The 16,468-nt window shown below is 51.5% G+C and overlaps 1 protein-coding gene and 1 pseudogene across 2 annotated transcripts in view; one reads left to right on the top strand and one right to left on the bottom strand.

Moving 5' to 3' along the window:
• Positions 1-2,455: 2,455 nt before the first annotated feature.
• LOC112318971 (ubiquitin-ribosomal protein eS31 fusion protein-like) lies at positions 2,456-2,917 on the bottom strand (annotated as a pseudogene).
• Positions 2,918-6,698: 3,781 nt separating this feature from the next.
• Positions 6,699-16,468, top strand: part of LRP1 (LDL receptor related protein 1) — a 78,846-nt gene continuing 69,076 nt past the window's right edge. For both annotated transcript variants that reach the window (XM_053921288.2, XM_024576265.4), the window contains exons 1-2: positions 6,699-7,207; positions 15,876-15,998. In XM_053921288.2, coding sequence (XP_053777263.1) covers positions 7,141-7,207; positions 15,876-15,998 — 190 coding nt within the window. In that variant the 5' untranslated portion in view covers positions 6,699-7,140. The remainder of the gene's footprint in view (positions 7,208-15,875; positions 15,999-16,468) is intronic.

The following is a 16,468-nucleotide window of genomic DNA, read 5'->3' as shown; positions in this document are numbered from 1 at the left end:
CTGTTCTGGCCTATGTCACATACACCCTCCTAAGGTCAAGGACAATGGCCTGCCCCTGCCCCTGGAACACTGGACTCTCAGCAGTGTTCCACACTGTTTGCCGCTCTTGAGTAAGCTCTACCCTTGTTGGTTTTCATGATCCCTTTCTCCTGGTCTTCCTCCTTCCTCTCTGGGTGCTCCTTCTCAGTCTCCTGTCTTCACAGACCACTCTTCCTCTGTAATCTCCTCCAGACCCAAGGCTGCAGCATCCTGGGAGCAAAGCAATGTAATATGGTGCTTACAACCATGGCTTCTGGGGTCAGGCCACCAGGTTCAAATCCCTGCCCTACCATTTGGTTGAGGTATGACATCCAAATCCCTATCAAGATGAAGATCATTATCTTTGCCAGCTTTCCCCACCCCAAGAGAGCCACTGTTCTGATTTTTTTCCACCATTAATTAGTTTTGTCTGAGAATTCATATAAATAGAATAAAACAGGATGTGCTTTTATGTCCAGCTTCTTTTACTCACCGTGTTTTGAGATTCATCCGTGTTGTATGTATCCATAGTTTGTCCATTTTTATTACTAAGCAGTATTCCATTGCAGAGATATACCACAATTTGTTTATCCTTTTTCTTTTTTCTCTTAATTATAGACACCGGGGCTGTAGCCAGTTTCTGACTATCATGAAGAAAACTGCTATGGACCTTTTTCTCCCAATCTTTGTGTGAATTGTTTTCATTTCTCTTGAATAACTAGGAGTACAATTGCTGGGTAATAGGGTAGGTATATGTTTAGTTTTAGAAGGAACTTCTGTGTATTGTTCTAAATAGATAGTACATTTTACATTCCCAACACTGTATGAGAGTTTCAGTTGCCCTACATTTTTACTAACACTTGGTGTTGTCAGTTATTTAAAGTTTAACCATTCTAGTGAGTGTGAATAATTATCTCATTGTCTTAACTTGCATTTTCTTTTCTTTCTTTAATTTATTTTTTAGAGAGAGGGGAAGGGAGGGAGAATGAGAGGGAGAGAAACATTGATGTGAGAGAGAAACATCAATTGACCGCCTCTGGCACATGCCCCGATGGGGACCAAACCTCTCACCCAGGCATGCACCCCAGCAAAGAACTGAACCCGGTGACCTTTCACTTTGCAGGAGGATGCCCAACCAACTAAGCCACTCCGGTCAGGGCTTAATTTGCATTTTCTTGATGGTTAAAAATATTGAATACTTTTTATAGGTTTATTGGTCATTAATATGTTCTTTTGTGAAGTATCTGCTTAGGTTTTTTGTCCATTTGTTTTAAAAAATTTGAATCTTTTTATTACTGTGTTATAGGAAATATATATATACACATACACACACACTCTGGATACCAGTCCTTTTTCTTAATGGTGTCTTTTGATGAGCAAAAGTTTTAAGTTTTGATGTTTCTTTTATCAATTTTTTTCTTTTGTGGTTATTGCTTTATGCGACTTAAGAAATTTTTGCCTACCTCTCAGTCATGAAAATATTCTGTATTTTCACCTAAAAGCTTTATGATTTTAGCTTTTATAGCTTAGATCTATGATCCATTTTGAATTAAGTTTTGTATATGGTGTGAGGTAGGGGGTAAAGTTCACTTATTTCTCCCATATGGATATTCAGTTGTTCCAGCACCATTTGTTGAAAAGACATATCCTTTCCCCATTGTATCACTTTGATGCCTTTGTCAAAAATCAAGGGACCTTTGCCCTGGCTGGTGTGGCTCAGTGGTTGAGTGCTGGCCTTCAAATCAGGGGGTTGCTTGTTCGATTCCCAGTCTAGGGCAAGAGGTGGCCACACATTGACGTTCCCTTCACTCTCTTTCTCCTTCCCTTCTCTCTCTAAAAATAAATAAATTAAGTTTTTAAAAAAAAATCAAGTGACTTCTATGTGTGAGTCTGTTGATGATCCCCCATTCTGTTCCATGGGTCTGTTTGTCCATCCTCGTGCTAGTACCACACTTGATGACTGTAGCCCACAAGTCTTAAAGTGAAGTAGTGGAAGTCTCCCAGTTTTCCTTAGCACTGAGATTTTAGAAGCCCCCCCCAGGTGATGGTGTGCTGCCCAGATTTCAGGCTCTGAGAATATTCTAATGTGAACCAAAGTCTCCAGGCCCAGCTTCCTCTGTCCCTATCCTCTAGGGAGACACGGTGAACTGGTTAGGAAACTTGATCCTAACTCCTTAGTCTGGAATCCTCTTCCTCTTTAACTTTGATGCATTAAGGACTTCATCATCTTCACCTGACTTCCCACTACTTCTAGAAAAAAAAAAAAATCTAAGTCCTTAATGTGGCTAAAATCACCCTTTGTGGTTAGGCTCCCTGATATTTCATCCATCACCCTCCCCCATAAGTACCCTGAACTTCAGCCATATCATATTAGTCATTCCTCCATTTTTTTTTTTTTTTTACTGTTAGTTCGTGTCTTTTATTAACCCACATACAATTACTTGTATTTCAGTTTGTTGAAGCAGTAGGTCTGACATCTGCCACAACAATGTCCGTCAAAGTGGCTGGCCATAAAAACTCCAGCACCACATTCACCTGAAGGGCCTCTGGATGAAGGCAACAGATTTTGCCTTTCTCATCCACCTTATGCTATTGCAGAACAGCCAGCTTACGCTTCTTTCTCTGATGCTTATTCTTCTTGGGAGTGGTGTAAGACTTCTTCCTTTCCCTAGCACCACCACGGAGTCGCAGCGCAAGATAGAGAGATCTCCTTTTGAATGTTGTAGTCAGACAAAGAATGTCCATCTCCCAGGTGCTTGCCAGCAAAGGTCAGTCTTTGCCGACCAGGAGGAATTCCTTCCTTATACTGGATCTTGGTCTTTACATTTTCTATTGTATCCAAGGGTTCATCCTCAAGAGTGATGGTCTTCCTCATAAGGGTTTTCACGAAAATCTGCATCTTGGCAGCACGTCCGCCACAGATGGCAGAGCCGAAAGTTTCCTCGAGTGTTTTAAACTTCCTCATTCTCCCATGCCTTTGCCTGCCCCCCAGCCTAAAACACACTTTCCTCCTGTTATTGCCTGTCATCTTCTTCTTCTCTTTCAACATGTAGCCTGGCATCATCTACACTGATGTGTTTTTACGCCCTTATACAGAATAAGCATCCTGCCCTGGTTCCCATGGCCTTCTGCGCTTTCCTTTATCATAGACATTAGGTACTGTGTTATAACTATCGATCACCTTGTTGCTCAAACCTACTCATCTGTATGCTTCCTGAGCACTGAAACTATGCATTTCCTTCTCTTGTCCCTAATGCCCACCAATGTACTCAGCACGTATGAGTACCTAATACATGTTTGTTAAATGTATGAAAACTGGGCTCCAATCTGCACTGTGATTTGGGGCAAATTTCCTTAATCTCTTTGAACCTCTTTCTATATCTACAAACTGGAAATAAGACCTATGCCACAAGGTGGTTATGAGTCTCAAGTGAGCTAATTCATGTAAAATCCACTGTGGGACTTGGCACGTGGTAAGCACTAGCTCAATAACTCTTGGTTCTCTTCCCACCTTCCACCAGACCCTTCACAAACACCCTTCCTATTTACACTTCTTTAGCTGACCACTAGGTGGTGTCAGCCTCTGGCCTGACATTCATTCCCTGGGCAGTCCCCCTAATGCCCCAATCCCAGTTCCTGTTATACTCAGACAGGAAAAGATGGTTAATGATTTGCTGGGAGATCCAAAAAAGAAGATATCCTCTCTCATACCAATTTCTTTGCCTACTGTCACTCTTCGAGGTACCCTGATTATGGATTGCAGAAAATTCCAGTTTGATTTCCCACTATTTTGGTTATAATTCCAACCCAAGGATTTGAAGATGGAAAGCGCTCCTTAAAAATAGAAGTGGGGAGAGGAGAAAAAGCTAAGGCAGAGAGGGATTGCATAATGAGTGCTATAGAAGAAATACAGAGAGGATGCTTACAGCCACATCCCGTTAGAAAGGAATTAATTATGATTGTACCCTCCACCAGCACAGGCATCCCATCAATCAATCAAGAGCTCCTAACAGTGGGTGGATACAAAGAAATAAAACACATCCTTGCCCTTAAGGAGTTTATGGTCTGATGGTAGACATGGAACCCACAAAATTAAGTGTTAATATCTAGGTACTGAGGCTATCTTGAGTGCAAGTTTCGAACAGGAGAGATGGGCAAAGGGAGAATAACAGGAGCGCTTTTCTGAGGAGGGTAGGAAGGAGCTAGGAGAAGAGATAATTAAAGGCTCAGGTAGAAATATGCATTCTCTCGCCTTACAGAGACACACTCAGCAGTTCACATACTGGAAATAACCCAAGTATCCCACAACCGCAACAGACTGTGGAGAATCCAAGCAAGGAGATTCCAGACAGCCAATGTAAAAAGAGGGCTAGAAGTGTGCACAGTGTGGAAAGGGTTCAAGATAAGTTAATTGAAAAAAGCAAGTTATAAAATAGTATATATTATATGAACTCATTCGTGATTTTAAAGGATGTTTATGTATACCTGTTTATCTTTAAAAAAAAAAAACACCTCTTGGAAGGAGACCCACAGAACTCTTAGTAGTGGTTATTCTGAGGGTGGGACTGAAGAACGGGAGTGTGAACAGCAAGCTTACTTTTCACCGTGTACCTTTCTATACTCGGAGTTTTTTAAACCACTATATATTACCACTTTATAATATAAAGTTAAAATAAATATACATTCACATTCAGGAGTTAATAGGTGTTGGGAGGTAGCAAATAAGAAATGTTGGCATGCTGGCTGAGGCCAGACTCTGAAAGCCCATGATGGGGAGAAGAGTTCATATGTGATTAGTTGTCTATAGTCACCCAGTGGAGGTTTACCAGCCAGGAAGAGACTAAACAGGGAAGGCAGACATAGAAAGATTCACCTGTGTAATAAGGTAGCTGGCAGGGAGAGGACTGAGACTGCCCCCTCACAAGCTACATATGGTCACTCCATCTAGCTTTTCCCTTTCAGAGGTCTGAAATCTGTTTCAATCTGATTTCACTTGGACCATAATACTGGCAGAGGATCCTAAGAAAGGAACCTGGTAGGCATTCATTAAAAACATTCAGTGAGTCCCTGCCATGTGCCTGTCATTGTCTTAGCCCATGAGGGTTGCATAAAAGGATGAATATGATCCCACCTCAGCGTGAAGAAACCGTGACAGTGGAAATGGAAGAAATCTGAGTTTTAATTCAATGAAGAACAAAAAAGATGGGTCTTGAGCACAGACTTGCAGGATTAGACGTAACTGGCAAAGAGTCTGAGAATTTTAGCCTGGAAGACTAAATGTAGGTGGCCTTGGACTGGAGCAAATCTAGCCCAGAAGGAGCTCTGGTTTGGGGGAAAGGTCCAGTTCCCTCTGGATTCTTCTGTTGCTCTCACTGCCAGCAACGGACAAGTCCTCCATGCTGCTCTGCTTTCTGCCAGGGACAGACTGGAGGACTTAGGACTCTTCCTTGACTAGAATTTTAAAAGAGATAAGTGTGGCGCAACACTCTCTCATCTCTACCGTCAATTTCTGGCAGTCAAAGTCGCCTGCTGTCTCCCTGAACTCTGAATTCCAGACACCAGAAAATCAGACACCCAGGGTACAGCCTTTAAAAACCGCCCAGAAGGGGGCAGTGGCCAGAAGCACATTCAAGGGGCTCTGGAAACTGCCCCAGAGCCTTCTGGATTCAAAGCAGCATTCCTGTCCCGGCTCAGGGCCGGGACAAAGGTCCGGCACTCAGCAGACACCTCCTTAGAATTCGAGTGCAGAGTCCCTCATCTTATTCCAAATCTAAAACCCCAACTTGGTGGGAAGCCCAGTCAGAAGGTATAAAAAAACAAAACACCAAACAAAAATAAATAAATGAGCCCCGAACTCTTGGGGCGAAGGGGGTGGCCCCACCCGCTGGTGACTCACCTCCCTCCAAACCAGAGCCTGCCCCTCCCGCGACCGGTGCCAGGCGAGTAGGGCGGGGCGGGTACTAAGGTGGGCTCCATCCCCAAGCCCCAGGCAGGCGGACAAGCACCGGCGTGTCCCCGCGGGTGTCCCTGTTTACTCCGAGCCCTGGAGCGAGGTGGGGGCGGGCCCTCGCGGTCCCTCCCCCACCCCGCCCCCCACCGCCACAGGCCCCAGTCCTGGTCCTAGTCTTACTCAGTCTCGAAATCAAAGCTCAGCCTTTCCCCGTATCTTCCAGGAGGACTGGCCCTGCCCCCAACCCAGGCAGGCGAGGCACAGTCAGGGAACCTCGAGGAAATCGGGCCTCTGCCCCTACCTCCGGGTCTTGGGTCCCCAGACCCGTCCCAAAATCCTACGGCACTGACACCGAGTTTCAGAGAGAAGCCGCTCCGCTCTCCTCGCCCACTGCCCAATCACCCCTCGTCCCCTCAGCAATTTGCAGCGAGGGGGAGAAAGGCCGGGTCAAGGGAGAGGGCGCTCCCGGCCCCAAATCAGCCACGCCGCCACGGGACCCCCACACTCGAACCTCTGGCCAGAGCTCCAAATCTCCTAGCTGCCCTGATTCCCCCCAGCCCAGGGCAGCGCGCCAAATCGGCGCATGCGCAGTCACAGGACTGCCGCGTAGCTCGTTCTCCCCCCCCCCCCTCTTTTTTTTCTTTCCCCGCCCCTTCTCTCCCTCCCTCCTCTCCCCTTCCCCTCCCTCTCTTCCCCTTAGCCCGCCCCGCGGCACCTCAGTCCGAGGAACACTGGTGCGAGCTCTAGGCCCGTGCACTAAGGAGGCTGAAACGAGGGGAGCCCGCAGAGCTCCATCAGGCCCCTTCCAAGGGCTCCCCCACCCGGTCCACGCCCCCACCCCCCACCCCGCCTCCTCCCAATTGTGCATTTTTGCAGCCGGAGGCGGCTCGGAGATGGGGCTGTGAGCTAGGGAAGGGGAAAGAGGAGCGAAGAGAAAAGCAGGGGGTGAAGGGTTTGGATTTGGGTGCAGGGGGCGTACCCTCGTCAGCAGACCCTCTACAAGGGGCTCCGAACTCTGCCTCTTCACCCACGCCCCTGGTGCGCGTTGCCGAAAGATAGGATAAGAATAGAAGAGGAAAGGAGGAAAAAGGGGGACCCCCCAATTGGGGGGGCGACGGCGAGAAGTAGCAGGACCAGAGAGTAGGGGGCTGCTGCTTGCATCAGCCCGCACCATGCTGACCCCGCCGCAGCTGCTGTTGCTGCCCCTGCTCTCAGCTCTGGTCGCCGCCGCTATCGACGGTAAGTGAGATTCCGCGGCCCCCTTGGATCCCTGGGGACACTCACTCCCCAGCCCCCACTCCTGCGTTCGGATGGGGAAGGGAGATGCGTGAGAGGGTGCCTTTTGTTATCCCAGTCCAGCTGACACAGCAGTGGCCCTACTAGGGGTGAGGATGGGGGTCCGATTTGGAGGATGTGGCCCTGGGCAAATGATGCTTCTGGGGGGCCCCCAGCCCAAACAAAGGCCAGAGGCCTGGGAAGAGAGAGGAGGGTTCCCCCTTTTTCTGATTCCAGGATCCAGAGGCCTTCTCTTCCTATGTCTGGTTGGGGAGGGCCTCCACCTCCCCTACATCCTCCACTCCTCAACCCTCATCTGAATTGTGAAGGAATCTGGATTTGCAATATAAGGCTGCAAAGGTGGGGGGGGGGCGGCTTTTGCAGTGGCCTCTGTATCTGGAAGGTTGAGCAGGGTCTGGGGTTCCCTGCTGGGCAGAGGGCAGGCAGGCCCGAGATGGCTGTGGGTGAAGAGGGAGGGCCACCTAAAGGCCCCCCTGTTTGGGTGTGGAATGTGGGCCTGGGAGACCAGGCTTGGAGGCCTGGGTCCAGGATCCAGCCAGCTGCCAGCCTGGGTTCCGAAGTGAGCACTTCCCCCTCTCAGGGCCTCTGTCAGTAGCCTGGATAGGGCTGTATTGGGGGGGGAGGTGGCGGAAGAGAAGCAGGCGATGCTATATGACTTTGAATTTTCCTTCTTAATTCCTGGGAGCTTTGAAATGAAAAACGTCAGATGTCATAGTTGGGGAAGGGGACTGGAGAATGGCCTGGAATGCTGAGGTGGGAGGATGGAAGAAGGCTGCTTTCTCTCTGACTTCTGGTTTGATCACAGTTTGGACTAGAAGGAGAGTTGGAGGTTGGATGTGGGTTATGGCTATGCCCCCACTCCCCAGTTACCTGCTTCTTTGGTAAATGTGTTTATTTCTCTCTACCGTTTCCTTTCCATCCACCCCCGCCCCCCCAGCCACCATATACAGACACTTTATATACTGCAGTTAGGCTTGGGCTAACTATGTCCTTTTGGGGGAATGGGGTGCCCCTCCCCTTTATATGTCAGCTATTTTTTTTCAGTTACTTGTGAATCACTGGTTCAAGTCTTGCCCAAGTTTTGAGCTGGGGTTATGGGGCTGGGCTGGGCCCCTGATTTGAGAAGGGGTGGGGTCTCACCGCTTCCCGTCATTTTAGCCCTGTCATCCGGAAAACACTGGGCCCAATACCATCACGCACCCCTCCTCCATCTTCTAAATTCTGCCAGATTGGGATTGGGAAAGTTTTTCTCTGAAACCAGATTATCTCTCCCTCTCCTCCTCTACCCCAAATTGCTTCAGTTGGGAGAGGGAGGTTAGGGGTTCAGGAAGTAGCTGTGCCCAGATAACAGTACATTCAGTGGCCCTCAATTATGCCACCATGGGGACCCTCTGTATGCTCCTCCGCCCTCACTCCCAGCTACCTCAATTATCTCCGTCCAAGAGGAGCAAAGAGGACCTGCCCTGATATCCTCCAGACCAGTCCTCACAGCAGACCTTGCTCATGACTTCCACTCAGACATCTTCTTTCCTCTGTCGTCAGCCTTGGGGGGGGGGGCTGAGGCAGAGAAGTTGCCCCCTAAGGCCAGGGGGAAACTAATTGTTCTGAGGTCAGGAATTAGGGTGCGTAGCAGTTTCTGAGGGGGATAGAAAAAACAATTTAAGAGAGCGAGAGACCATCAGGAGCCCCATGCTGGAGGGTGGGTGGTGTTAGAAGCAAAGGGTGGGTCTCTGTGAGGAGCAGAAAAGTTCCCTGGCCCAGGCAGGAGTGGCCCAGGTAGCGTCGCCCCCAGAGCTCTAGAGCAGTTCTGTTTGCCACACCAAGTTGGTTGGTGGTGAGTGGGAGAGAGGGACTGGACATGTTCTCCCTAACTGTTTCCCTACCCATTCTTAAAATTTTCACTCTGTCCTCAGCGGTAACCCCAGCTCAAACCGAACTGTATCCTAAGTCCCAGGAAAAGGAACCCTCCCCAAAACACTACTGTTCTTACCTTGGGAATGGGAATATGAATCATGGGTCCCACTCACTCTGGGTCAGATAAGGGCATTGCACAGGCCAATAGGGCCAGCACTATCCAGGCAGCCTAAGGGATCCTCTTATCCCTACCTTTGCCCTCATTTCCAAGCCCACAGACACAGAACTTCCTCCTTCGAGGTTAAGGAAACCTCCCAGCTTACCCAATTTAGGGTCTAACCTTCCTTCCTGCTGCTCTCACAGGCCTTGCTGCTCTTCCTGCAAGGGAATAGCCCAGGGGTCTTCCCCACTTCTTCTGCCTTCTCTGCTATGCCTGAGCCCACCCCAGGGTCCCCTTCTCTTTGGGGAGCACTATCACTCCCTGCTAGTAGATAGAATTGAGTTTACTTGCTACAGGGCGGATGGGGAAACAGATAGAGTGGGAATGGGAAGAAGGGCTGTTGAGGATCCTGATGAGATTAAGCACGTTTTGTAGTGGCTGGTGTGGCTCAATGGATCGAGTGCGGCCTGTGAACCAAAAGGTTGCTGGTTCGATCCCCAGTCAGGGCACATGCCTGGCTTGCCGGCCAGGACCCCAATTGGGGGCGTGTGAGAGGCAACTGATCAATGTTATCTCTCGTACATGGATGTTTCTCTCCCTCTCTTTCTCCCTTCCTTTCCCTCTCTAAAAATAAATAAAATAAAATCTTAAAAAAAGGAAAAAAAGAACATTTTGTAGTGGGAAGGGCAACCCCAGGCAGATCAGGCTCGGAAGAAGGCTGACTGCTTCCCTCTCTCCTACCCCTGTCCACGCACAGCCTCGAGTTATCAGACAAGCTGGACAGTTGAAGCCAGTTATGAAGCTGCGGTGTTTTCTCTTGGCTCTCTGGGAGAACGCTCCAAACTCCTTTCTCCCCTGGTCAGACCCAGGTCCTTGAACACCTGCCCTTACCCTCATCCTTCAAAGCAGGGATACGTAGGACAAAGCAGGAACACGTGAGACATTGATATCTGGATGGAGAGGAGATATTTCGGTGTTTGAGGCTGCTTCACAAGACTTCCTTTTCTTCCAATCTTGCTCCCCCTTCCTCCATTTTCTCCGTAGTATTTTGTCCCCAACCTCTTCCCCATTACTGGGCCTCCTAAGGATGTCAGTCAGGGCCCTGGCCAGAGTTAGATCTTGTCCAAATGCTGCAACTCTCACAACTCCTTCCTTCCTTACCCAAGTCAAACTTCCTTTCCTCCTGCTGCAGTCTCGGCCTTGCACCAGAACTCCAAACCCAGCTTATTCCCCCTCAGTAGTCTCTTTTCAGCCCCCACCCCGCCCCCTGCCAATTCGCAGACTCTCCAGCCTTCGAGCCCTCCAGCTCTGGACAGGGGCACTCATCTCCCAGGTGAATGGACTGCACCAGGGTCCCTGACCTGGTGGAGCTAACTGTGGCGGGTGAGCATTTGGAGAATCTCATCCCACCCCACTGTGTTCAGTCCCAGATTTCATCCCAGTTAGCAGGATACTGCATTGTTTGGAGAAGGAAGCAGTTGGCTCTGGAGTGCTTCCCATGCGGTGGCCCCAGGCACCAGTGGCCAACTTCCCAGGGAGAGAGGTGAGGGGCAGTGGGTGAGAGGCATTTGGCCCTCTTGCTCCTCCTGCAGAGATGAGTCTCCCCAGACCTTGGCTTCCCCATTCAAAGAGCCTTCTCTTCCTTCCTCCCACTGTCCCGATCCTATGGGAGGCAGTAGTCCTTATTTGGGGCCTCCCTGGGGTCAGACATTGCTAGGGCAGGCACTCTGCCCCCCTAAATCAGGATATATGCTGCCCCCACCCTACCCTGAGACTCAGGGGCATTTATTTTCCATGTTCATCCCGAGATTACTGTGCCATTGTCTTGGCAACTCTGGGCTGAGACCCCGTCCTGTCTTTTTTGCCTCTGTCTGTCTGTCATCGGTGTGTGCCCTGTTAGCCTTTTAGAAACGGTCTCTCATCCCCTTGATTCATCTCTCTTATTGCCCATCCTTCGTGGCATTCTCCGTCCCGTCTCTCTCAGTCTCTGTGGCTTGCTTTGTCTCTGCCTGTCTCCATCCGCCTCCATCCACGCCTCTTGGTATCCTGAAGGCTGCCCTGGAGCAGGCCTCTCTCCTGGGCTTTCTCACGTGCTCCTTAGCTCCCATCTCAACATTTTGTAGTTATTCTTCCCCTCCCAGGCCAGGCTGGGAATGCCCAGTACTGCAGTGAGAGTTCTTCCCCACTTTCCTTCAAGTTCTTCTCCTCCACTAATTTTGGAAATGGATTTTGGAGAGAATGTTTCTGCAAGAAGAGAACTTGATACCCTTTGTGGGCTGAGTAAGTGGGAGAAAGGAGATATTTCAGAAGGGAGGGGGGAGGTTAGACTTCTGGCAGAACTTCCTCACGCCCTGAGAACTAGAGAAAGGTGTGGGGAAAGGGCCAGGAGCTTAGAGCTCTTCCTTCTGCTGAGGATAAAGCCATGTGTGTGTGTTGGGGGTAGGTGAGGAGGGCTTATGAAGGCCTGATGAGAGATAGGACGACCTCTGGAGACATGTGAAGGGTCTGAATTTTACTTGCAGGGAAAGGAAAAGATGGTGGGGAGGTCACTTGTCAGGCTAATGTTCTGCTGAGTCAATATTGACTCAAGATGGAGGGGGAGTCCCTTCCCCTCCCCTAGCAGTCCAGGCCATCCTGTCTGTCTGTCTGTCCAGGCCGCAAAGCAGAGGCCCAGACTCAGGAATGACAAAAATGTATCAGAGCCTCACTGAGCTGCGGGAAAGAGCCACCGGTAACACCCAAAATACATAAAATTCAATGAAAAGCTCTCGGTTTGGGTTTGGGAGGCCCTTGCTGCTCCACCCCCATATGTTTGAAAGTTTAGATTCCCGCAGGCTCTGCCCCCCACCCCACCCCCTGGCCGCCCCTGGCTCCCCTGTTCCCTTAGCTATATCGTGTAGTTCCCTTTAGAAAACGTCCCTCCACACACAGTCTATATATCTCCCTCTGCTGGGTCTGCTCTTGAAAAGGGCCGCAAGGGTCTTTCATGAGTTTCCTGCCTCAGGTCTCCTGGCCCTTCAGAAAGAAGCACCATCTGAGGTCTCACCTCTCCTCCTCTCCCTCAGTGCTGCCAAGGGCATCAGCGAGTGGGTCCCCTCCTCTGGAGAAGACTGCCTTAGGGCCTGTACTTTCCTCACCCTCTCCTCTCTGGCCAGACACTCTTATCCTCCTTCCCCACCCCACCCTCAAGGTCCCAGAACAGGAGAGGACGACAGCCGCCAGCCAAGGCTCCAGCAGGGGAGTGTGGTCCGTGTCGTGTGCGGACACACAGCCAACCCTACACCTCCTGTCCTGGCTCCAGCTTGGTGGCCCTGGGGGCCGTGGCTGGGCCGGGTGCCTGGATTTGAGGGGAGGCAGGGGTGTTGGCCAGAGTTAGCATGGCGGTCACATTCATCTCCAGGCGAAGCCGAGAACAGACGGCCCCTGTGTCCTGGTGTTCTCTCTGCAACCTCACTCGCTCTCCTCCCTTTTTAGTCCTCTCCTCCTTCGTCTCCCTCCTCTCTCTTCCCTCTTCTGTTCTGTTCTTGTCCCTCTCCTCTCCTCCCCTCCTCTCTGACACCACCACCCCCTAAGATCCCGCTCCCTACTCCCAGCTTCGAGGGACCAAAATATTCCCCTGCCATTTCGTCTCTTCATCCTTCTGCATCCAGCTCCATCGGCATGGCCAATGCGGAGGCCACCTGTTCAGTTACTAATCGCTCTGTGCCTCAGTTTCTTCATCTGTATAATGGGGGCTGCGACATCCCCGCCTCACAGGGTTGGGAAGGGTTAAGGTGGATCGGTGGCTGACTCATAGTAACCCTGTTGTGAAGTGTCAGCCCTTATCATTAAGAAGCCCCAGTTCTCACAAGGGGCAGGAGGCAAGGGAGGCTGGTAGTTAATTCCCAAATTGAGGGCTGAATTTAGGGCCGTGTTGTTCCCTCACCCACGCTGCAGGCCACAAAAGTGGGTTTTCTGGGTGCTGGTGTCAGATGCAGAGGGCCCGGCAGAGGGAAGCGGGGTTGGCTGGAGGCTCTAAGCAGATTACCAGTTTCCTACGCCACCCCCACTGCGGCTCTCTTCCACCTCAGAGCAGGGCTTCCCTGGCTGTGTAGACTGCCCCAAAGCAGGTTATTTGTTTCTTTCCTCCCTTCTCCCCCGAAGGAAATCAAAGACAGGCCTCAGCCTTCAAACTCCAGATTCCTGGGGCTTTCTCCACCATCCCCTGACAGGAAGTTCTTTCACGTATCTCTCCACAATCCTTGGGCTACCCTGGCTCTTGGGTGATGTGCACCCCCTGTCCCCCTGTCCCGGGCCTGAAGAGATGCTGCTGAGGAATAGAGGCCCTGAAGGCTCCTCTTCTTTCACTTTCCCATCCCCCACTCCCCCCTCTGCAAGAGCACATCTGGTTTGTGAATCTCTCTCATTCCTGCTTTCGGAGTTTGCCAGCTGCTGTTTCCTCTGTCGAGTTCAGGCCAAAAATGGGGGTGGGGGACAGCAAGGGGGACAAAGTAAGGGCCAAAGGAGGGGGGATTGTGGTTGGGACGCAGAATGGAGGGGAGGTTGGAGTGACCAACCAGTGACCTCAGGCCGGGGCTGTGAGTTCTGGCCCAGGAGGCGTGGGGGTGTGGACTAAGTCCAGGTTGGGGGGGGGGCATGGGGGTGGCACGGGGGCCATTTCTGGGCTCCAAACAGCCCATCTGCCTCTGAGTCCCATTCCAGCCCCTTGTGCCTCCCCCCCAGACAGTCTCTGGCTGGCCAGTGGAAGAGGACCATTCTCCGGCATGCTAACTAGGCTGGCGGGCTGTTTCTCCGGGAAGACCTCACAGCTGGCCCAGTGGGGCAATGAACTCAGCATTATCCACCTCCTCAAGGGGCCTTTATTCCCTGCTCGGGTGGGGGTGAAGAGGGGAGCTGGCGGCGGGGGCCAGCCCGGCTATCCTTGGTGTGTTTCCTGAACTCGGCTCTTATCCTGGCCAGGGGCCTGAGTGCGTCCCCGCTGCCAGAGATAGAGATGAGGGAGGGAGGACTTCTTCTCCATGTGGCTCCCCCAGACTCTGCCCCCCTTGCTCAGAGCCCTGACATACTTTACTTATGCTCCATCCCAGCCCTGAGCTCCCTCTGTCCGCATCCATGCAGTGGTGTGCAGCTGTTTTCCCAGGAGGCTGAGTCTCCCGAGGGGGCATTTTGCTCCTCCTCGGCACCCCAGCGCCTGGTGCAATTCCTGGCACAGAGCTGGTCTAGAGTGCGTGCCGGCTGAATAGAAATGGAATTGATACAAGCTGAGGAAAAGGCGATAAGGAGCTGGGAGACTGAGAACCCAGCCCCGGGGGGAGGAGGTGAAGGAGAGAGGGGTCCTCTTCTTCCCGTGGAGAACATGGCGATGGGGTTGGAGGAACAGCTCCTGAGCATCTCTCAGTGGGAATGGGGAAGACCAGTACAGACTGCACTGGTTAGAAGCTTGAAGTCAGCTCGAAGCTGGGCGATCCCTGGTTTTGTCTTTTGCCTACCCTGTGACCCCACCCCCTGTGAGGTGTGTCTTCCTCACGTCTAGAATGGTGGTGTTGTAGTGCCTACTTTGTCATAATGTGGAGAGGATTAATAAGATAATACATGGAAAGAGCTGGTTTACCACAGTTCCAGCACATACTGAGCCCACAGTAAGAGTTAGAGTTACCATTTTTAATTCCTCCTTAGAGCGTGAGGTGAGAGAAAGGCGTGGAGCAGAGGGTGGCTGGTGGAGGTTAAGGGACAGGGCAAAGAAACCTTGGCTGTGGTAACTTCACGGGTTGGCGGGGCTGAAATCCGCTCCCACAGGTCACCCCAGCCATCCTCCTGCCTTGGCTTTCCAGGTCCATCATCCTGAGCAATCTTTAGGTGCCTCTTACATCTGAGGGCATCTGCTGGAAGTCCTCAGGGCTGTGACTTCAGAGAATGGAGGTGGAGCTGGGCTCTCTGCCTTGCCCCTCCCCGGCCCCTTGCCGGCCTTGCCCTCTAGTACCTCTGCTGATACCATCTCCAACTTACCTTTGTACCAAGGGCACCCCACACACACATTTCCGGTCTGGGAGCCTGGTGATTAGTTAGGAGCTGGAGGTGGGTGGGGTGATTCCAAGGACCAGTGGTGTCCCAGAGGGCAGAGGAGCCGAGAGGTTAGAAAAGACCAGCTCTGGGCTGCTAGTGGGAGGGAGAAGAAGATAAAGAGAAACATGTCAATGCCCCCTAAATGCCCCATCCTTCACTCTCAGTCAGCAAAACCGGAGGTGTTGGTGCGTGGCCAGAATAAACGAGACAGCAAAGGCTTTGACCCTGAGGGCTGGAGGAGGGGCGCACTGCACAGGCAGCCTGGGGGAGTGGGGGACAGTAAAATATGCTTCCTGTATCCTTCCCCTCCCCCCATGACAGGTACACAGTGTTCCAGGAGTGACGCACTGCCACCTGCCCCCCACTCCCCACCCCTACCCCCACCCCTGTGGCTCCTGGACTGTGGCTCCAGAGGGTCTGGGCCAAATGGGGACTGATGCTGGGGATGGAGGAGGAGCCATATGGGGGAGCTTTAGGGCCATAGAATTGTCTTCCAGCCTTCATTTACACCCCATTTTCTTTTCTCAACCTTAGTCCCCAAGACTTGCAGCCCCAAGCAGTTCGCCTGCAGAGACCAGATCACCTGTATCTCGAAGGGCTGGAGGTGTGATGGGGAGAGGGACTGCCCAGATGGATCCGACGAGGCCCCTGAGATCTGTAAGTCCTTTTCTGGGTCCCTTCCCCACAGACCCCTGCCTTATCTTTTTTTCCTTTTGGCTCTGGCAGTTTGGGATGAGGACAGCTGATCTCTAGCCTGGTGTAGACCTTGCTCTGTGATTATTTGTTCATGATGCAGCTAAGACTGTCCTCTCCCCGCTTCAGTGTGCCCGGCTTGGTGCCTGATGTGCTTAGAAATGGCGCGTCGGATTGCTCGCTCAGCTGCTGCACCCCAAGCCTGCCAGAGACTGTGTTCTCTGCACTCACAGCTTTGCTGCGAAGAGAAGCCCCAACCTCCCTTTTCTCTTGCTTGTCCCTCTACTTCCCACCTTAGAGCCTCCTGACCCTTGCTGAATGCTCACAGGTCTAGCCAGGTCCCCTTTCTGTTCTCAAGACTCCCAGGCCAAAGGCCACCAACTCTTGCTCAGTCACTGTACCATAAGTCCCACCCCTGTGTGTTTCCCACCACC

Source organism: Desmodus rotundus, chromosome 3, assembly GCF_022682495.2.
Source record: "Desmodus rotundus isolate HL8 chromosome 3, HLdesRot8A.1, whole genome shotgun sequence".
NCBI lineage: Eukaryota > Metazoa > Chordata > Mammalia > Chiroptera > Phyllostomidae > Desmodus > Desmodus rotundus.
The sequence above is the reverse complement of the archived record's forward strand: the minus strand, read 5'-3'. Positions and strand labels throughout refer to the sequence as shown.